At 42.4% G+C, this 23,265-nt stretch overlaps 1 protein-coding gene across 2 annotated transcripts in view; it reads left to right on the forward strand.

The window, feature by feature from the left end:
* The window catches only part of fcho2 (FCH and mu domain containing endocytic adaptor 2), a 182,868-nt gene that overhangs the window by 44,567 nt on the left and 115,036 nt on the right, over positions 1–23,265 (forward strand). For both annotated transcript variants that reach the window (XM_078214895.1, XM_078214896.1), the window contains exons 2-5: positions 2,839–2,930; positions 16,135–16,209; positions 16,350–16,491; positions 22,569–22,721. In XM_078214895.1, coding sequence (XP_078071021.1) covers positions 2,839–2,930; positions 16,135–16,209; positions 16,350–16,491; positions 22,569–22,721 — 462 coding nt within the window. The remainder of the gene's footprint in view (positions 1–2,838; positions 2,931–16,134; positions 16,210–16,349; positions 16,492–22,568; positions 22,722–23,265) is intronic.

The raw sequence follows: 23,265 nt of genomic DNA on the forward strand, positions 1-23,265 counted from the left end.
CATTCACACGTTCTTGGTGCGTGCTGCTGGGACTGATGGATCTTTCAGCCAATCAGATCAGCTTGCAGTTTCAGCGGGTGAGACTTCCTCCACATTGAGGGGCAGGGATTCCGCACTGGCCCTGTCGAGCCATTCCACAGCATGCGATGGCTGTGGGATGGGCCTGCTTGAAGGCAGGTTGGCTCCACACCAACTTCGCTTTGCCTCCCTGTCTTCCTCATTTTATTCAGCCCAAGGACTTTGTCATGGAACAAGATTTGCAGTTAGGAAGCTGTTTTCTTCAATGATAGACCCTGAAATTATAATAGCTATATTTCAAGGAAATATAAAGTAAAGTAAAAGTAGTTTATTTATTAGTCACAAGTAAGGCTTACATTAACACTGCAATGAATTTACTGTGAAATTCCCCTAGTCGCCACAGTCTGGCGCCTGTTCGGGTCAATGCACCTAACCAGCACGTCTTTCAGAATGTGGGAGGAAACCGGAGCACCCACGCAGACACGGGGAGAATGTGCAAACTCCACACAGACAATGACCCAAGCTGGGAATCGAATCCGGGTCCCTGGTGCTGTGAAGCAGCGGTGCTAACTACTGTGCTACCGTGCCGCCCCTTATTTCCTTATAATGTAAACATGTCTTTTCAACTCCAGCGAAAACAATTCCTAACTAGACTTTCGTATTCTACTACTAAAACAAATTACACACCTAGACTTTTGAAACATTTTGTATTTATATTTCCAAGCCTGTTTTTCCACCTAGCTTTATGTACCTCTTCACCAACTTAGAAATGTTGATTCTATTATAGTCTTTGGTGAGTGAATCACCAGAAATTCTGGACTTAAACAAGTTCTATTGCAATGAAGGTACTAATTTGACCATAAATGTTTTGTGAGTTAAATAATAGTTCTGTGTATTTATGCCAGATCTCCTATTGACTATGTTATACCAGCATTTGTGATCTTTTCTTTGTCCTTTTATTAAAGATGTAAAGCAATGATGCATAACGTCCGTGGTAGGGAAGTTGTTGGAGAGGATTCTTAGAGACAGGATGTATGTGCATTTAGAACGGAAGAATCTCATTAGTGACAGACAGCATGGTTTTGTAAGAGGGAGGTCGTGCCTTACAAATTTGGTGGAGTTTTTTGAGGAAGTGACAAAAACGGTTGATGAAGGAAGGGCCGTGGATGTCGTCTATATGGATTTCAGTAAGGCATTTGACAAAGTCCCACATGGCAGGTTGGTTAAGAAGGTTAAGGCTCATGGGATACAAGGAGAAGTGGCTAGATGGGTGGAGAACTGGCTTGGCCATAGGAGACAGAGGGTAGTGGTCGAAGGGTCTTTTTCCGGCTGGAGGTCTGTGACCAGTGGTGTTCCGCAGGGCTCTGTACTGGGACCTCTGCTATTTGTGATATATATGAATGATTTGGAAGAAGGTGTAACTGGTGTAATCAGCAAGTTTGCGGATGACACGAAGATGGCTGGAATTGCGGATAGCGAAGAGCATTGTCGGGCAATACAGCAGGATATAGATAGGCTGAAAAATTGGGCGGAGAGGTGGCAGATGGAGTTTAATCCGGATAAATGCGAAGTGATGCATTTTGGAAGAAATAATGTAGGGAGGAGTCATCAGGAGTATAGAAACACAGAGGGACCTAGGTGTGCAAGTCCACAAATCCTTGAAGGTGGCAACACAGGTGGAGAAGGTGGTGAAGAAGGCATATGGTATGCTTGCCTTTATAGGACGGGGTATAGAGTATAAAAGCTGGAGTCTGATGATGCAGCTGTATAGAACGCTGGTTAGGCCACATTTGGAGTACTGCGTCCAGTTCTGGTCGCCGCACTACCAGAAGGACGTGGAGGCATTGGAGAGAGTGCAGAGAAGGTTTACCAGGATGTTGCCTGGTATGGAGGGTCTTAGCTATGAGGAGAGATTGGGTAGACTGGGGTTGTTCTCCTTGGAAAGACGGAGAATGAGGGGAGATCTAATAGAGGTATACAAGATTATGAAGGGTATAGATAGGGTGAACAGTGGGAAGCAGGGTGAACAGGAGGTGACGATCACGAGGGGTCACGGGCTCAAGCTGAGAGGGGCGAGGTATAACTCAGACATCAGAGGGACGTTTTTTACACAGAGGGTGGTGGGGGCCTGGAATGCGCTGCCAAGTAGGGTGGTGGAGGCAGGCACGCTGACATCGTTTAAGACTTACCTGGATAGTCACATGAGCAGCCTGGGAATGGAGGGATACAAACGATTGGTCTAGTTGGACCAAGGAGCGGCACAGGCTTGGAGGGCCGAAGGGCCTGTTTCCTTCGTACTGTTCTTTGTTCTTTATAACGTACTTGAGACTCCATTTTTGCACTGGTTTGTTGAATTGCCTGGGTGTTTCATTTTGAACTTATGGATTAAACCTGTCAATGATTACTGGAGTTTCATGGTGAAAAACGTATTCTCTGAAATGCTGTTTTGTTCCTGGAAATTTTAATTTGTAATTTTTCTGGTTTTAACTGAATGCGTGTGCCCAAATCATAGAATCATAGAAACCTTACAGTACAGAAAGAGGCCATTCGGCCCATCGAGTCTGCACCGACCACAATCCCACCCAGGCCCTACCCCCATATCCCTATATATTTACCTACTAATCCCTCTAACCTACACATCTCGGGACACTAAGGGCAATTTTTAGCATGACCAATCAACCTAACCCGCACATCTTTGGACATATATAAGACAAGATAAAAGCTTAATGTGTTGTTTCGTTTTAAATTACTGTTTACTTTTACACTAAATCTAGACACCTTTTTCAAAGTTCAAATATTAAAATAGATTGTTATTTTCAGGGCGAGAAGAACAATGGCTTTGATGTCCTTTATCATAATATGAAACATGGTCAAACATCGACAAAAGACTTGGCAGACTTCATCAGAGAAAGGTATTTAAATTGTTTTTGAGACACTTCCGCACTTCTATGGATTAGTAGAGTTAGAAATATAAATTTAATTCAAATTATTCCTTTTCTGTAAGAAAGCAAATGTAGTCATTGTATTATTTTGCCAGTGAACAAATGTAGAACAGTGATTGTAATCACAGGAAACAGATATGAATACAAAATGTTTTGCATCTTTGAGAGACTCTTTCATATTCATTCATGGGATGTGGGTGTCACTGGCAGGCATAGCATTTATTGTTCGTTCCTAACTGCTCTTGAGAGGTGGCAAGTCGCTTCCCTGAACCGCTACAGTCTACGGTGGAGTTCTCCTATTTTGAGATTTGAGTGTCGTGGCAGGTGGCACCAGCGGCACCTTTGTCACTGGCCAGAATGGTAGAATCCCATGCCATATTCTGCACTTGGAACCTCATTAAATTGCACAGGTAAGTTCCGCTCTCCTCTCCAGGAGAGTTGGCAGCTGATTCGTCCGCCTGCTCTCAGCTGACAGGCTCGAAGGTCCTGGCGCCATATTTTTTTTAAAAAACAGTCCACACTTTTTCCAGCCCACCTGTCTTCACCAGACCATGCAGGATATCAGCAACTCAGCTTCCCTGATTTAACCACTCTTCCACCCTCCCCCGAGCCCATCACCTGTGAGGTGCCCATGCCTCACTTGGACCTCTACCCACCACAACTGGTGTCTTTGCGCATTCCCTTCCAGTAAACCATTCCTTTGACCCTCTTGTTTGTGAGCTTTTCATGCAGCCTTGTGGGGGTCCAGCTTTCCTCTCCTCGGTCTACTTTTTGCCTTCCATTGTTCATCTTCTTCATCCACCTCTTTGCCCCTCTGCCTGACATTTTGAGCCCAAACCTCTCAATACCCTGCTTACACAACCCTCCTTCCACATACCCTGCCTCAGCACACTCCACCCCACCACACTCCACCCCTTCAGACCTTTGTTGCGTGACTGCATGAGTCCCACAGCACACTGCTGAAGGACTGGTGTGTGATAGTGGGGGTGGGGGGGAACTCAGTAACACAGGAGGGTCCATTAGTATAGCAGCAAGGCGCTGCCTATGAAGACCTGCTTTGCATGGAGCTGGAGATCACAACTAGTTTGCTCCGGCAGAGTAGTGTACAGAGGATTAGGAGCAACGCAGCACTATGGCAGTGTTGCACTCACCTTGAAGTCTCTTGTCAACTGAGGACCATAAGACATAGGAGCAGAATTAGGCCACCTGGCCCATCGAGTCTGCTCTGCCATTCAATCATGGCTGATATTTTTCTCATCCCCATTCTCCTGCCTTTTCCCCATAACCCCTGATCCCCTTATTAATCAAGAACCTATCTATCTCTGTCTTAAAGACACTCAATGATGTGGCCCCCACAGCCTTCTGCGATAAAGAATTCCACAGATTCACCACTCTCTGGCTGAAGAAATTCCTCCTCATCTCTGTTTTAAAGGATCATCCTTTTAGCCTGAGGTTGTACCCTCTGGTTCTAGTTTTTCCTACTAGTGGAAACATCCTCTTCACGTCCACTCTATCCAGGCCTCGCAGTATCCGGTAGGTTTCAATAAGATCCTCCCTCATCCTTCTAAATTGCAACGAGTACAGACCCAGAGTCCTCAACCATTCCTCATACGACAAACTCTTCATTCCTGGGATCATTCTTGTGAACCTCCTCTGGACCCTTTCCAAGGCCAGCACAACCTTCCTTAGATATGGAGCCCAAAACTGCTCACAGTATTCCAAATGGGGTCTGACCAGAGCCTTATCCAGCCATCTTGCACATGCCACTCTTTTGCAATTGGGTTTGGGTTTGACGCCAGCATGATTGGAAGGCTTGATGGGAGACCGGCGGGCAGCTGTTTTAATGAGCATTCATGAGATGCAAATGAATGCAAAAGGCAGTCTCACCACCAGCCAGCAGGAAGACTGACCTGTCATTAACCCTCCATTGGGAGAATTGCAATGTGATTTTATGCCGGTGGGTTTCCGACCTTTTGGCTCCTGCTACATTCTCTGCTCCCATCCACTACTAAACTCACTGGGACAGGAAAGGAGAATTCCATCCTATGTGATATAGCTACCCCCACAATGCTGTTCAGAAGGGAGTACAAGGATGTTGACGCACAACACATTTTGAAGGAATAGCAATATATTTCTCGGTCAGAATGGTGTATGATTTGGAGGTGTCCCTGTGCACCTGATGCTCTTTTTTTTCTGTTTGGTACAAGTTGTGGTTTTGGAAAGGTCTGTTGAAGGAGCCTTGGTGAGTTCCTGCAGTGCATCTTGTAGATGGTGTACAATGCTGCCACTGTGTTCTAGTGGTGGTGGGGGTGAATATTTAAGGTAGTGGCCAATCAAATCGATTGCTTTGCCCTGGATGGTGTCAAGCTTCTTGTTATTGTTTGAGCCACCCTCATTCAGGCAAAATGGGAGTATTTCATCACACAACTGCTCAACATTTCCTCATAAGACAACCTAATCCGAACAGTCAACCTAGTGAATCTTCTCTGAACTGCCTCTAATGCAGATATATCCCTCCATAAGTAAGGAGACCAAAACTATTCTAGGTGAGGGCTCACCAGTACCCTGTACAGTTGGAGCAAGGCTTCCCTGCTTTTATACATAGAAAGAAGTTTAACAACACCAGGTTAAAGTCCAACAGGTTTATTTGGTAGCAAAAGCCACACAAGCTTTCGGAGCTCCAAACCCCTTCTTCAGGTGAGTGGGAATTCTGTTCACAAACAGAGCATATAAAGACACAAACTCAATTAACATGAATAATGGTTGGAATGCGAATACTTACAACTAATCAAGTCTTTAAGAAACAAAACAACGTGAGTGGAGAGAGCATCAAGACAGGCTAAAAAGATGTGTATTGTCTCCAGACAAGACAGCCAGTGAAACTCTGTGGGGGTTACAAATAGTGTGACATGAACCCAATATCCCGGTTGAGGCCGTCCTTGTGTGTGCGGAACTTGGCTATCAGTTTCTGCTCAGCGACTCTGCGCCGTCGTGTGTCGCGAAGGCCGCCTTGGAGAACGCTTACCTGAATATCAGAGGCCGAATGCCCGTGACCGCTGAAGTGCTCCCCAACAGGAAGAGAACAGTCTTGCCTGGTGATTGTCGAGCGGTGTTCATTCATACGTTGTCGCAGCGTCTGCATAGTTTCCCCAATGTACCATGCCTCGGGACATCCTTTCTTGCAGCGTATCAGGTAGACACCGTTGGCCGAGTTGCAAGAGTATGTACCGTGTACCTTGTGGATGGTGTTCTCACGTGAGATGATGGCATCTGTGTCGATGATCCGGCACGTCTTGCAGAGGTTGCTGTGGCAGGGTTGTGTGGTGTCATGGTCACTGTTCTCCTGAAGGCTGGGTAGTTTGCTGCGGACAATGGTCTGTTTGAGGTTGTGCGGTTGTTTGAAGGCAAGAAGTGGGGGTGTGGGGATGGCCTTGGCGAGATGTTCGTCTTCATCAATGACATGTTGAAGGCTCCGGAGGAGATGCCGTAGCTTCTCCGCTCCGGGGAAGTACTGGACAACAAAGGGTACTCTGTCCACTGTGTCCCGTGTTTGTCTTCTGAGGAGGTCGGTGCGGTTTTTCGCTGTGGCGCGTTGGAACTGTTGATCAATGAGTCGAGCGCCATATCCTGTTCTTATGAGGGCATCTTTCAGCGTCTGGAGGTGTCTGTTGCGATCCTCCTCATCCGAGCGGATCCTGTGTATACGGAGGGCTTGTCCATAGGGGATGGCTTCTTTAACGTGTTTAGGGTGGAAGCTGGAGAAGTGGAGCATCGTGAGGTTATCCGTGGGCTTGCGGTACAGTGAGGTGCTGAGGTGACCGTCCTTAATGGAGATGCATGTGTCCATTTATACATAGAAACATACATAGAAAATAGAAGCAAGAGTAGGCCATTTGGCCCTTCGAGCCTGCTCTGTCATTCATTGTGATTATGATTATTCATTCTCTCGGTGAAGAAATTTCACCTCACCTCAGTCCTAAAAGGTTTACTCCTTATTCTCAAACTATGACCCTTAGTTCTGGACTCCCCCACCATCAGGAACATTCTTTCTGAATCTACCCTGTCTAATCCAGTTAGAGTTTTATAACCTTCTATGAAATCACCTCTCACTCTTCTAAACTCCAATGAATATAATCCTGATTTAGTCTCTCCTCATGTGACTGTCCTACCACCCCAGAGTCAACCTGGTAAACTTTCACTGTACTCCCTCTATAGCAAGAATACCCTTCCTCAGATAAGGACACCAAAACTGAATGCAATATTCCAGGTGTGGCCTCACCAACACCCTATACAATTGCAGTAAAACATCCCTATTCCTATACTCAAAATCCTCTCACTATGGTGCTCCATCAATCTTGCATTCAAGGCCAACATTTGATTTGCCTTCCTGATTATCTGCAGTGTCCAAATGTTATTTTTTTGTGATTTATGCAAGAGAATGCCCAGATCCCTCTGTACTGTAGTATTCTGTAGTCTCTCCCCATTTAAATAATGTTCTGCCTTCCTATTCTCACCAAAGTGTATAACTCACATTTTTCCACATTCCATCTGCCAAATTGTTGCTGACTCACTTAGCATATCTATGTCCCTTTGCAAACTCTTTGTATTCCCTTCACATCTTGCTTTTCGACCTATATATTGTTAACAAATTTGGCTGCTCTATAGTCAGTCTCTTCATCCTAGTCGTTAATAGATATTGTAAATAGCTGAGAATCCAGCATTGATCCATGTGGCACTCCACTAGTTACAATTTGCCAACTTGAAAATGACTCATTTATCCTGCTTGTTAAACAATACTCTACATTGCTAATATATCAACCCCAACATCATGAATTCTTGTCTTGAGCAGTAAATTTTTATGTGGCACTTTTGGAAATCCAAATACACTGCATATACTTGTTCTCCTTTACCTGTCCTGCTTCTTACCTCCTCAAAGAACTCTAATAAATTAATCAAACATGATTTTCTTTTCCCTGCCTGATTGAATAATAATTTGCCATTATTTTTTAATAATGGATTCGAACATTTTTCAACTGCCAAATGTTAAGCTAACTGGCCTATAATTTGCTGCTTTCTGACTTTTTATTCATTCATGGGACATGTGCGCCACTGGCTGGCCAGCATTTATTGCCCATCCCTAGTTGCCCTTGAGAAGGTGGTGGTGAGCTGCCTTCTTGAATTGCTGCAGTCCATGTGCTGTGGGTTGACCCATAATGCTGTCAGGGAGGGAATTCCAGGGTTTTGACCCACTGACTGCAAAAGAACGGCGATATATTCAGGATGGGGAGTGGCTTGGAGGGGAATTTGCAGGTGGTAGTGTTTCCATGTATTTGCTGCCCTTGTCCTTCTAGATGGAAGTGGTCGTGAGTTTGGAATGTGCTGTCAAAGGATCTTTGGTGACTTGCTACAGTCCATCTTGTAGATAGTACACACTGCTGCTATTGAGCGTCGGTGGTGGAGGGAGTGGATGTTTGTAGATGTGGTGCCAATCAAGTGGGCTACTTTGCCCTGGATGGTGTCAAGCTTCTTGAGTGTTGTTAGAGCTGCACCCATCCAGCAAATGGGGACTATTCCATCACTCCCTTCTTGAATAATGGTGTTACAGTTGCAATTTTCCAATCCACTGCGAACTTTCCAGAATAAATGGGATTTTGGAAAATTACAACTAATGCATTTGTATCTCTACAGCCACTTTTCTAAGACTCTAAGATGCAGGCCATCAGGTCCTGGGAACTTGTCAACCTTTATTTCCAAAAGTTTACGCAGTACTTTTCCTTTGGTAATCACAGTTGTTTTAAGTTCGTCCCTCCCTTTTGCTTCTTGATTTATTGCGATGCTTTTTGTGTCTTCTACTGTGATGACAAATTCAAAATACTGGCTGATGGCCTCTGCTGTTTCCATATTTCCCATTATTCATTCCCCAGTCTTATCCTGTAAAGGACCAATTCTTAATTTAACCACTCTTTTCCTGTTTGATATACCTTGTAGAAGTGTTAACTGTCTGTTTCTATATTTCTTGCTAATTTTTTCTACTGCTCTAATTTCTCCCTTTTTTAAAGTCATTTTTGTTGCTTTTTAATATTTCCCAATCTTCTCTCCTGCCACTAATCTTAGCAGCACTGGCAGTCTTCTTTTAATTTGATACCATCCTTAACTTCCTTGGTTAGCTATGGATGAAGATCCTTCTCGTAGAGCAAGGGTTCCCACACTGGGTTCTATGGGTTTCCTGCAGGGGTTCTGTGGTTGGTCCAGCCGGGTTGGTTTGGGGAGAGCCCGAAAAGAGCCACGGCTGGGGTTGGGGGGGCTGCAGGGAACAACTGAGGTCGAGGCTTTCAGTACTCTTGGGAGGTCAAAAGGGATCTGCAGCTTGAAGGCTTGGGAAACCTGTTTTTCTTAATGGAATATATCTTTGCTACGAGCTATGAAACATCTCCTTAAATGTCTGCTACTGCTTCTCTGCCATCTTATCTATTTTACCAGCCCACTAGCCAATTCAGTCTTCATACCCTTGCAATTGTCTTTATTTAAATTTAAGACACTAGTCATAGACTCATTTTTCTCAGCCTCAAACTGAATATGGAATTCCATCATGTTGTTGCCTCGAGGATCCCTTACTATGAATTGCTAATTAATTATGTCTCATTGCATATTACCCGGTCTAATATATGTAGTGTAGTATATACCTTGTGTAGTCTGTAACCAAATTATCTACCCTTTAAAGGTCTCCCATTGCTCATTTACTGTTGCTCCTGTCAATCTTTGATTACAGTCTATCTGGGCCTCGTCACTAATATGAAAGCTAAATATTGCAGTTGTTGGAAACCTGAAATCAGAACAGAAAATAATGGAAGTACTCAGCATGTCGATCAGTATCTGTGGAGGAGAAAAAGAGTTAGGTTTTCATGTTGACCTTTTGTCAGAACTGGGCCTGATCACTTTTCAACTCACTGAAGTTAGCCTTCCTTTAGCGCAATACAGTATTTGTATTTGATGGATTAGTCTGCCGATTTCTCCTCTTAGTTCGCAATCAAATCAACTTGCTTCACAGTGAGTCCTTTTTTTAAATTCATTTTACGGGATGTGAGCGTTGCTGGCTAGGCCAGCATTAATTGCCCATCCCGAGTTGCGTTTCAGAAGGTGATGGTGAGCTGCTTTCTTGAACCATTGCAGTTCCTATGTGACCCTTGTTCCCTGTGCTTTTGACTTGTATATTCCAAGTATTAAGGTCAAATGTTATCAAAAGCCCAGATACAATATTTGGATGTGAACTATTTGTGAAAGTTTATTCAACCTCTTGAGCATGTGCTTGAGCATCTGTGATTAATTTTGTGGTTTGTTGGTTTGTGCTCATGGAAGACTGTTGTGTCTTCACTGGTCTTAGGTTTGTTTTTCTCTGCTAGATAAGATTTCTGGCGCCGGAGCCAGTACAAGTTACTTACCTTCACCATGAATTCAGTGTGGCTTCATTAATGCTGTGCTGCCCAGTGATCGATATGAATACTGCATTGATTTCAGAAAAATGACAGAGTTGATCAGGGTAACCAAGCCATAAGAAATAAAATAAGGGAAACTTCAACAGGGAGGGCTGTGTTGAAGTGGGAGGGAACATGAGACCAGGTTGGGGGGGGGCTGGGGGAGGATGGCATCCTATCTCGCTGGGAGAAAGAGCTTGTGAGTACATCATCAATTCCAGCAATGCCACTGTTACGTATTTGCTCTCCTCCTTGTGGCCACCAGCTGGAGCCCAGTGCGCCTGTTCAAAAGGGAGAAAGGCATTGGCACAATAATTACTGTCCCCCCCATACAATTAGCCCATTTTCCCCCACACCCTGACAACAACATGCAAATGACAGAAATTTGCAGCAAATATTTTGAGTGATTTGTGCCCAAAACCTGGAATCCAAATTATGAAATTAGCGTATCAAATTCACACAGGCAAAAACTATTATGCAAAGGAATTTATAACCAGAAACATTCATTCAAAAAGTATGATTAAAATATGATAACAGAAATTGTGTGCAGACATAATATTTAAATGTACATATATAGTTATAATATATAAAACATCTTAAACATTCACTCCAATCATGGTACACCTTGTCTGCAGTGTGCACATCTCCAGGATACATTGCACCATAGCTTCTTTAACAAACCTCCACAACCAGTGACTTCATTGCAGTGTTAACGTAAACCTACTTGTGACACTGATAAATAAACTTAAAACTTAAACAACCTAATATAGGGGGTGTAGAAGTAGAGTTAAGAGAGAAATCAGGAAGGCAAAAAGGGGACACAAGATTGTTTTGGCAGATAAGGCAAAGGAAAATCCAAAAAGCTTCTACAAATTCATAAAGAGCAAAAGAGTAACAAGGGAGAGAGAGTAGGGCCTCTTAAAGATCAACAAGGTCATCTATGTGGTGATCCACAAGAGATGAGTGAGATCCTAAATCAATATTTCTCACCAGTATTTACTGTTGAGAAAAGCATGGATGTTAGGGAACTTGGGGAAATAAATAGTGATGTCCTGAGGAGTGTACATATTACAGAGAAGGAGATGCTGGAAGTCTTAAAGCGCATCAAAGTAGATAAATCCCTGGGACCTGATGAAGTGTATCCCAGGACGTTGTGGGAGGCTAGGGAGGAAATTGCAGGTCCCCTAGCAGAGATATTTGCATCATCGATAGTCACAGGTGAGGTGCCTGAAGATTGGAGGGCGGCAAATGTTGTGCCTTTGTTTAAGAAGGGCTGCAGGGAAAAGCCTGGGAACTACAGGTCAGTGAGCCTCACATCTGTGGTGGGTAAGTTGTTGGAAGGTATTTTGAGAGACAGGATCTACAGGCATTTAAAGACGTATGGACTGATTAGGGACAGTCAGCTTGGCTTTATGAGTGGAAAAGCATGTCTCATAAATTTGATAGAGTTTTTTGAAGGGGCAACTAAGAAGTTAGATGAGGACAGTACAGTTGATGTTGTCTACATGGACTTTAGCAAGGCCTTTGACAAGTACCGCATGGTTGGTTGTTGCATAAGGTTAAATCTCACGGGATCCAGGATGAGGTAGCTAAATGGATACAAAATTGGCTTGATGACAGAATAGTAAGAAGTCTCACAACACCAGGTTAAAGTCCAACAGGTTTATTTGGTAGCAAATACCATAAGTTTTCGGAGCACTGCTCCTTCGTCAGATGGAGTGGATATCTGCTCGCAAACAGTGCACAGACACAGAAATCAAGTTACAGAATACTAATTAGAATGCGAATCTCTACAGCCAGCCAGGTCTTAAACAATGTGGGTGGAGGGAGCATTCAACACAGGTTAAAGAGATGTGTATTGTCTCCAGACAGAACAGCTAGTGAGATTCTGCAAGACCAGGGGGAAAGCTGTGGGGGTTACTGATAATGTGACATAAATCCAACATCCCGGTTTAGGCCGTCCTCATGTGTGCGGAACTTGGCTATCAGTTTCTGCTCAGCGACTCTGCGCTGTCGTGTGTCGTGAAGGCCGCCTTGGAGAACGCTTACCAAGGCGGCCTTCACGACACACGACAGCGCAGAGTCGCTGAGCAGAAACTGATAGCCAAGTTCCGCACACGTGAGGACGGCCTAAACCTGGATGTTGGATTTATGTCACATTATCAGTAACCCCCACAGCTTTCCCCCTGGTCTTGCAGAATCTCACTAGCTGTTCTGTCTGGAGACAATACACATCTCTATAACCTGTGTTGAATGCTCCCTCCACCCACATTGTCTGTACCTTTAAGACCTGGCTGGTTCTAGAGATTCGCATTCTAATTAGCATTCTGTAACTTGATTTCTGTGTCTGTGCACTGTTTGAGAGCAGATATCCACTCCATCTGACGAAGGAGCAGTGCTCCAAAAGCTTATGGTATTTGCTACCAAATAAACCTGTTGGACTTTAACCTGGTGTTGTGAGACTTCTTACTGTGCTTACCCCAGTCCAACGCCGGCATCTCCACATCTTGATGACAGAAGCCAGAGAGTGGTTGCAGAGGGTTGTTTTTCAAACTGGAGGCCTGTGATCAGCGTTATGGCTCAGGGAACAGTGCTGGGTCCACTGTTATTTGTCATTTATATTAATGATTTGAATGAGAATAGAGGAGGCATGGTTAGTAAGTTTGCAGATGACACCAAGATTGGTGGCATAGTGGATAGTGAAGAAAGTTATTTCGGATTGCAACGGGATCTTGATCAATTGGGCCAGTGGGCTGATGAATGGCAGATGGAGTTTAATTTAGATAAATGCGAGGTGATGCATTTTGGTTGATTGAACCAGGGCTGGACTTACCCAGTTAATGGTAGGGCATTGGGGAGAGTTACAAAACAAAGAGATCTAGGGGTACATGTTCATAGCTCCTTGAAAGTGGAATCACAGGTGGACAGAGTGGTGAAGAAGGGATTCAGCATGCTTGGTTTCATTGGTCAGAACATTGAATACAGGAGCTGGGATGTCTTGTTGAAGTTGTACAAGACATTAGTAAGGCCACACTTGGAATACTGTGTACAGTTCTGGGCACCCTATTTATAGAAAGGATATTATTCAACTAGAAAGAGTGCAGAAAAGATTTACTCGGATGCTACCGGGACTTGATGGTTGAGTTATAAGGAGAGGCTGGATAGACTGGGACTTTTTTCTCTGGAGCGTAGAAGGCTAAGGGGTGATATTAGCGAGGTCTATAAAATAATGAGGGGCATAGGTAGGAGAGTCTAAAACTAGAGGGCATAGGTTTAACGTGAGAGGGGAGAGATACAAAAGTGCAGAGGGGCAATTGTTTCACACAGAGGGTGGTGAGTGCCAGAGGTAGTAGTAGAGGCGGGTACAATTTTGTCTTTATAAAGCATTTAGACGGTTACATGGGTCAGATGGGTATAGAGGGATATGGGCCAAATGCGGGCAATTGGGACTAGCTTTGAGGTTTAAAAAAAAAGAGCAGCATGGACAAGTTGGGCCGAAAGGCCTGTTTTCATGCTGTAAACCTCTATGACTCTAACTTCTACCACAAGGACAAGGGCAGCAGGAGCATGGGAGCATCACCACCTACAAGTTGATGTGACACAACACTATGACTTGGGCATACAGTAATACCTCAGTTGACGTCACAGTTACATTCCTGAAAAGTGTCTTTAAGCAAAACAATGTTAAGTGAATCAGGTTTTCTTTTAAGAACTAATGTATAAACTGGGTTTAGGTTCTGTTAAGCATTTCCTGTCTGGGGAAAAAATATAAGCTGAAGTACTATACATGTGCATTCATAAATGAAAGAACTCTCCAAGTAAAATATATTTCTAAAAATAAATATGAGTTTAAACAATTCACAAAGTGTCACCATTGAACTACAATGTCAGTGAGAATGGAATAATTAATCATGGGCTGGTGAACAGAATGCAGGTGCAGGATGTAAGAATCAAATTGGATGAAAAAAAGGATCCTTGAGAGAGAAATTGCAAAGAGTGAGTATTCCAGACAGAGAGAGAAGGCAACAGAGAGGGATGGAAGGAGCAGGGAGAAGGAGAGAATGTGCGAAGCAGCAGCATGGAGATGAATTTCTGAAGTGTCCAGAGCAATTGGAGAGAAATAGTGAGCTGAGGTTGTTATTAAGTTGTTGTCAGTTTGGGTTAGTTTTATTGTTGGACTTGCTGCCTGTGTATTTATCCTCGTCAGGTCCTCAGTCTGTTTTGCAGAAAGTTCTATTTCCATATTTATTTACTGAATAAAATACATAATATTCACTGATAATTTATTTAAATATTGCGCTTTAAAATCTCTGTGACTGCTGAATTAAGTAAAGAGTGAGGCTGATTTCATTTATACATTTAAATTCTCCTAGTTATGGCCTGCTGGCAAACGAAAAGGAATATATGTTCCCAATTGTATCAGTGACATTGCAGTGAAACGATATTGACCAAATGAGAAATCTCAATATATCACTATTCCTTCATCATCACCGGATCAAAATCCTGGAATTCCCCAAATTCCCTGAATATCTTCACTGCCTGGACCACGGCAATTCATAGGCAGATCACTATCACCTTCTCGAACAATTGGGGATGAATAATAAATGTTAGCCTTCCTGGTGACACCCACATCCTGTGAATGATTAATAAAAAAGCAAATGCTGGGAAGATTAAAGTCAGTAAGAAGTTTAACAACACCAGGTTAAAGTCCAACAGGTTTATTTGGTAGCAAAAGCCACACAAGCTTTTGCTATCAAATAAACCTGTTGGACTTTAACCTGGTGTTGTTAAACTTCTTACTGTGTTTACCCCAGTCCAACGCCAGCATTTCCACATCAAGATTAAAGTCAACATTTTTGACCCCCATGTCCAAACGTGGGCGGCACGGTGGCACAGTGGTTAGCACTGCTGCCTCACAGCTCCAGGGACCTGGGTTCAATACCCGGTTTGGGTCACTGTCAGTGTGGAGTTTGCACATTTTCCCCATGTCTGTGTGGGTTTCCTCTGGATGCTCCGGTTTCCGCACACAGTCCAAAGATGTGCGGGTTAGATTGATTGTCTATGCTAAATTTCCCCTTTGTGTCCCAGGATGTGTAGGTTAGAGGGATTAGCGGGGTAAATATGTAGGGTTACGGGGATGGGGCCTGGCTGGGATTGTTGTCGGTGCAGACTTGATGGGCCAAATGGCCTTCTGCACAAAGGGATTCTATGATTCTGTGAAACTTTAGTCAGAAATGACATCGCCCTCTTAGCGCACTTTCTTGGGTGGAAGAAGACTGTTTGAAATCTCAATCTCAAGCACAGGAGAATAGAATTGTTTAATGAGAAAATACTAAGGTTCATCTGGTTCTCAATGTCCATAGTTGTTGACTAATTGCAGTAATCAATCTCTTATCAATTTGTTTACAACAAACCTAGAAATGACATATGGAAAATGGCAGTGGTTGAGAGCTTTGAGAACCGTACATCCAAGGTTCTCCTCCTCTCATGCATTCTACACCCACCCCTGTCATGTCTCAAGTTACTCAAATATGACATACCGAACTATTACTTTCTGAAAAAAAGTCTATCTGATTTGCATTTGGATAAATCAATATCTATTCCACCATCTCCCTATGGAACCTGCTCCATAGATTGACTGGCCATAAATTTGTTTTGATCAAATAATTTTATTTAAAATAATTCTCTTCCCTCCTAAACAGTGTAACAATAGAAGATATTTATTCAAGATCCATGACCAAATTAGCCAAAACAACAAGTAATTACAGTCAGCTGGGGTAAGTTTCTTTGATGAATATTCCAAATGTGATGTGATTGTAGAGAGATTTTAAAAGGATTTAGAAAATGTCTTACTTGAAACCATTTTCTGTCTGCTCGTGCTATGGTGTTTATCTATTTACATTATGTATTCCTTCAGAACTTTTGCACCAGTATGGGATGTTTTAAAATTGTCCACTGAGAAATTAGCCAGTAGCCATTTAGATCTAGTGCGAAAACTTCAAGAATTAATTAAAGAAGTACAAAAGTATGGAGATGAACAGACCAAGGCACATAAGAAGGTAAGAAAACATATGGCACCTTTTACCTAGTACGAATCGAATCAGAACAAATTTAATTGCAACAAACCAAATATTTCAATGCTAAGAATCTGATCAGATAAATCATTTGTCTGTCTTTTATCTAATAGATATTATTATTTATATAATACTTTGTTATGTAATTGAAATGTACCAGTGCATCACAGATTGAATAACTTATGAAGTTGCAGTGTTTGCTATGTAAGCATAGCAGCAGCCAGTTTGCACTGTAGTAATAATATCCCACATAGCAGTGAAATGAAGGTCTAGTTTAGTTTTTTAATTGCATGTGCTAAGTGAAAATTAATGGATAGAACAGCTCAACATTCCTTCATTTTCTTTGAGAAGTGCCATGAGACAGTTAACACTTAATAGCTAGGCAGACAGGAGCCTGAGTCAGAAACTGACTAATTATAAACCAGATAGTTTAACATCTGAGGATGAAATTATATGCAATGAAATAAAGAGAAAATAGAAATAGTCAACATTGATTACAAAATACACAATAGTGCTGAGTAAACATTTTGAAATTCTTTGAGGAAATCACCAATGTGGTGGAACTGCAATGGATATAGTAAGCATGAATACAAGAAAGTCCTTGACAAGGTACCCACCACACATGAGATCACAGAGAAGATTGAAGACTATGGAATTGTGAAAAGATAGCAAATTCTATTTTAAAAATTGGTTATAAAGGACAGAGTAAGAGTTAGGACACATTTTCAGAATGGCTTAAATTGCAGCATTTGGTTCTGGAGCCATTTCTGTTCACTGTTGTGATGGCCCAATAGCTTTTGAGGAAAAAACTATATTTCATGTTGGGGTGATGGTTCCCTTAAGAGCTAGGTTTCTCTAGGAGTTGATACTTGATAAAGCACATTGCTTTCTGATCTCAAACAGGCTTTCAGTTTTTTTTGTTTTAGAAGAAGCTTGCTGCAGGAAACATCTCTTTCATGCAGTGTTCAGCTGAAATTGTGTGTGCTGGCTAAAAGAGTTTAAAGTTAATTGAAGGCCTCCTGACAGTGAGTTGGACTGCCAGGATAGCGAACTAGCATCTCTTCAACATCGTTTACAGTGAGTTTTTAAAATCTGGAATGCATTGCCCTGAAAAGTTGTTGGAGGTAGATTCAGTATGAACATGCAAAAGAGAATTGGATAAATATTTGAAAATATATTTTCAAATATTTGAAAGGGAAAGAGCATGGGAGGAGAATTAATTGGATAGCTCTACAATAAGGTAACAGTCTGTGATGTTCTTGTGTGCTATATTATTCCATGATTTTAAGAAACTATGGTCATCAAGTGGTTATTGTATTGTCTCTGTAATTGAAACACCTCGAAAACAAAATCTGTAAAATAATAAAACTAAATAGTAATTCAAATAACCGTCTACAGTGTTTTATCAGGTTACACTGGCTTCCAGTGGTTTGCATTAAATTAATTAATTTGGAACTACAGTCACCCATAGCCAAAAATTATTTTCAGACAGAAACTCAGTAATTTTTTGGAACATGCTGGCATTTGATAAGATTAAGATTGTTCGATGTTCCAATTTGTAAGAAAAATAAGCTTTTCTGAAAGGTGGAGGATAAACTACCACACAGCCTACCATTACATGCTATAAATTGCACATTGTTTGACATTGAGGGTGATAGCAATCAACTGCAACAGGGCATTCAGCTAGCAGAATAGGCCAGCAATTGGCTGGTGGAAATTGGTACAGATAGAAGTATGAGGTGAAGCATTTTGGCAGACGGTGTAGAGAAAGTCAATATAGACTCAATGGCACAGTTCTAAAGACTGTACGGGAACAGATCTGTGTTCATGTGCATAGATCTTTGAAGGTGACAGGAGATAATGAGAGAGTAATTAGCAAAGCACATAATTACCTATAAAGGTATGGATTACAAAGGCATGGAAGTTATGCTGAGCTTTTATAAAGCTCTGGTTAGGTCACAATTATTGCTACCATTTGGTCATCACACATCAGGAAGGATGTGAGGACCCTTGAGAGGGTGCAGAGGAAATTTAGTTCCAGGTGTGAGGAAACTTGGCTAAAAGGTTAGGTTGGAGAAGCTGGGGTTGTTCTCCTTGAAGCAAAGAATATTGAAGGGATGAAAGCAGAAAGTGCTGGAAATACTTAGCAGGTGGGTAACATCTGTGGAGAGAGAAACAGTGTTAACTTGACACTTCTTCAGATGTCAGCATTTGCAGTATTTTGCTTTTATGAAGATTGAGGGAATATTTGATAATGGTGACCAAGTTTATGACAGGTTTAGATAAGATAGACAAAAGCTGTTCCCATTAGCTGATGGTACAAGGATTCGGGGATACAAATTTTGGTGAAGACATGCAGGAGGATGTGATGAAGAGCTTTTTCACACAGCAAGTGGTAATGATCAGAAATTTGCTGCCTACAAGGGTGGTGGAAGCAGAGACATTTAATAACTTCAAAAGGAAATTGCATCGGCACTTGAGGAAAATTTGCAGGGCTTAGGGGAAAGAGTGAGAAAAATTATTTTTGGATTGCATGACTGAGAACCAGAATTGATTTGATGGGCCAAATGGCGGCCTCCTGTGCCGTAATGACTCTGTGACTTTAAAAGCAAGAAATTCATAATAAACCTTATAAAAATTACTCCATGTCTCAACTGGAGTTTTGTGTACAACACTTTATGAAGGACGTTAAAAGTATTCAGAGGCGGTTTGCCATTTTTGTTTAATTTATTCATGAGATATGGATTTTGGTAGCAACACCAGCATTCACTGCCTACCCTTAATTATCCTTCAGAAAGTGCTGGGGAGCCGAGTCCTTGAACAGCTCCAGTCTTCATGGTGCGAGTACACTGATAGTGCTATCAAGGAGAATGGTCAAGGATTTTGAACCAGTGACATTGAAGGAACAGCAATATAGTTCCAAGTCGGGGTGGTATGTGACCTGGAGGGGAGCTTGACAGCTCTGGTGTTTCAATGCACCTGCTGCCATTGCCCTTTTAGGCAGTAGAGGTTAAGGTGTCAAAGAAGTTTTGGCTAGCTGCTGCAGTGCATCTTGTAGATGGTGTTACAATCTCTGTAGAGGCTGACAACTTAAATTTGAACCTGCAGCTAATAGTCGAAAGGATGACATGTCAAGATTTCTTGTTTGAAGACTTCTACTGTAATTGTTTATATAAATAATTTAGACATGAATATAGCAGGGTTGATCAGTAAGTTCGTGGATGACACAAAACTTGATGGGGAGGTAAATTGTGACGAGGATAGTCTTACACTATGGAGGATATAGATAGGTTGGTCATATGGGCTGATCAGTGGCAAATGGAATTCAATCTGGTTGGGGTGCCCATCAAGCAGGTTGTTTGTTCTGGATAGTGCTCAGTTTCTGGAGTTTTGATGGAGCAAAGATTCAGGTAAGTGGAGAGTATTTTATCACATCCCTGATTTGTGCCTTGTTGGTGGTGTGAAAGTTTTGAAGAGTTCGAAGCAAATCACATATTCTTATCAAAACATGTAGAGCGAAATTTTCTGACATCTACTCTATAATTGCTGACTCTGCCGAGGAAACCGGCATGCAGCACCCCGGCTGCACAGTCAGTGGCACGGGGCACAGTGTCGTAGAGTCATAGAAGTTTACAGCATGGAAACAGGCCCTTTGGTCCAACTTGTCCATGCCGTACTTTTAAAAAAAAAACCCTAAGCTAATCCCAATTGCCCGCATTTGGCCCATATCCCTCTACACCCATCGTACCCATGCAACTATCCAAATGCTTTTTAAAAGATAAAATTGTACCCGCCTCTACTACTACCTCTGGCAGCTTGTTCCAGACACTCATCACCCTCAGTGTGAAACTATTGCGCCTCTGGACACTTTGTATCTCTCCCCTCTCACCTTAAACCTATGCCCTCTAGTTTTAGACTCCCTACCGTTGGGAAACGATATTAACTATCTACCTTGTTTATGCCCCTCATTATTTTATAGACCTCTATAAGGTCACCCCTCAGCCTCCAGAGAAAAAAGTCCCAGTCTATCCTGCCTCTCCTTATAATTCAATCCATCAAGTCCCGGTAGCATCCTAGTAAATCTTTTCTGCACTCTTTCTAGTTTAATAATATCCTTTCTATAATAGGGTGACCAGAATTGCACACAGTATTCCAAGTGTAGCCTTACCAATGTCTTGTACAACTTCAACAAGATGTCCCAACTCCTGTATTCAATGTTCTGACCGATGAAACCAAGCATGCCGAATGCCGCCTTCACCACTCTGTCCACCTGTGATTCCACTTTCAAGGAGCTATGAACATGTACCCCTAGATCTCTTTGTTCTGTAACTCTCCTCAACGCCCTACCATTAACTGAGTAAGTCCTGCCCTGGTTCGATCTACCAAAATGCATCACCTTGCATTTATCTAAATTAAACTCCATCTGCCATTCATCAGCCCACTGGCCCAATTGATCAAGATCCCGTTGCAATTGGAGATAACTTTCTTCACTGTCCACTATGCCACCAATCTTGGTGTCATCTGAAAACTTACTAACCATGCCTCCTCTATTCTCATCCAAATCATTAATATAAATGACAAATAACAGTGGGCCCAGCACTGATCTCTGAGGCACACCACTGATCACCGGCCTCCAGTTTGAAAAACAACTCTCTACAACCATCCTCTGGCTTCTGTCAAGAAGCCAATTTTGTATCCATTTAGATACCTCACCCTGGATCCCGTGAGATTTAACTTTATGCAACAACCTACCATGCGGTACCTTGTCAAAGGCCTTGCTAAAGTCCATGTAGACAACATTAACTGCACTGCCCTCATCTACCTTCTTGGTTACCCCTTCAAAAAACTCAATTAAATTTGTGAGACATGATTTTCCACTCTCAAAGCCATGCTGACTGTCCCTAATCAGTCCTTGCATCTCTAAATGCCTGTAGATCCTGTCTCTCAAAATACCTTCCAACAATTTACCCACCACAGATGTGAGGCTCACTGGCCTGTAGTTCCCAGGCTTTTCCCTGCAGCCCTTTTTAAACAAAGGCACAACATTTCCCACTCTCCAATCTTCAGGCACCTCACCCGTGACTACCGATGATGCAAATATCTCTGCTAGGGGACCCGCAATTTCCTCCCTAGCCTCCCACAACAGTGGTTAGCACTGCTGCCTCAGGGACCCGGATTCGATTCCCGCCTTGGGTCACTGTCTGTGCGTAGCTTACACGTTCTCCCTGTGTCTGCATTGGTTTCCTCCGGGTGCTCTGGTTTCCTCCCACAGTCTGATTAGGTGCATGGTTAGGTGCATTGACCTGAACAGGCGCCAGAATGTGACGACTAGGGGTATTTCATAATAACTTCATTGCAGTGTTAATGTAAGCCCTTATTTGTGACTAATAAATAAACTTTAACTTTAGCTTTTCTCGCCAGATAATGCAGCACTTAGATTAGAAAAATGCTGCAGGCATCTCTGACTCTGTCACACTGACGGGGTGGGGCTTGATAGAGTCACTGTTTGCCAACCACAGAGATCGCCTATCAGCATCTTGGGCTATAAGAGGCCTTTCTCTGATTGGCCTATGCTGCTAATTATTTTTAAACTTTGCGCATTCAAACTGGCGTTTGCCATTCACATGATGGCCACAGGCTTTGCGGACTCCATGGAGACCGTTCCCAGACCTCTCGGTACCAGTCTGCGGACCTTAGTTTGGGAACTCTTGTCCTCAATCAAAGTGCTAGCACAGGCAGAACATGCCAATGGCTTCATTCTATGCTGTACTATTTTATGATTCCATAATCTTGGAAGTGTTTCATGCGGACATTTTGAACAAAATTGGATACATGTCATTCCTCGATGTTTCCTTTATTGATCGTTAAATAATCTTAAAGTATTTTGAAACATAAATGAATCATTGAATGATTGAAAATGCATTATGACTTTTTTGAAACTGTACTTTTAATAAATCCCAATTAATTGACACCAATTAGAGAGGTTATTGAACTTAAATTTTGGAATCAGTGCCTGCTAACCATAAAATAATTCATTTTTGACAATTTATTTTCCATCATAGACTAAAGAAGAAGTGGCAGGAACCCTGGATGCTGTACAGAACATTCAGAGCATCACTCAATCACTGCAGAAATCTAAAGAAAACTACAGTGTTAAATGTGTAGAATATGAAAGGTTAAAAAAAGAGGGAGCAACACAAAAAGAAGTAGAAAAGGTAAGCTCTATATTTTAAAAAAAAATCAATTTCTCAAATTTCTTAGGTTGAGAAGGAATTCCTGATTAAAAGGGCCAAGAGAGACTGGTAGGAATGAACAACTGTGCAGAACCCAGAAACATGAGTGCCCAGAACATCAGGAAAATAACAGCAAGTGTTTAATATGCTTCCATTATTCATGCGTAAATACATTCAGCAGTTTGTGATGACGAAGAACTGCCCTATGAGTTGCAAGTAGCCAGAAATTATTCGATGATTTCAGCTGCTCTGCTGTTAATCTTGCAGTAATGGGGCCACCAAGAAAAAATAATGGGGGCTTCTAAGAACGGTACTGCAATAATCCTGAATGATTTTAATAGAACATAGAAAGCCACAGCACAAACAGGCCCTTCGGCCCACAAGTTGCGCCGATCATATCCCTACCTCTAAGCCTATCTATAGCCCTCAATCCCATTAAATCCCATGTACTCATCCAGAAGTCTCTTAAAAGACCCCAACGAGTTTGCCTCCACCACCACCGACGTCAGCCGATTCCACTCACCCA

Source organism: Mustelus asterias, chromosome 6 (genome assembly GCF_964213995.1).
Source record: "Mustelus asterias chromosome 6, sMusAst1.hap1.1, whole genome shotgun sequence".
Taxonomy (NCBI): domain Eukaryota; kingdom Metazoa; phylum Chordata; class Chondrichthyes; order Carcharhiniformes; family Triakidae; genus Mustelus; species Mustelus asterias.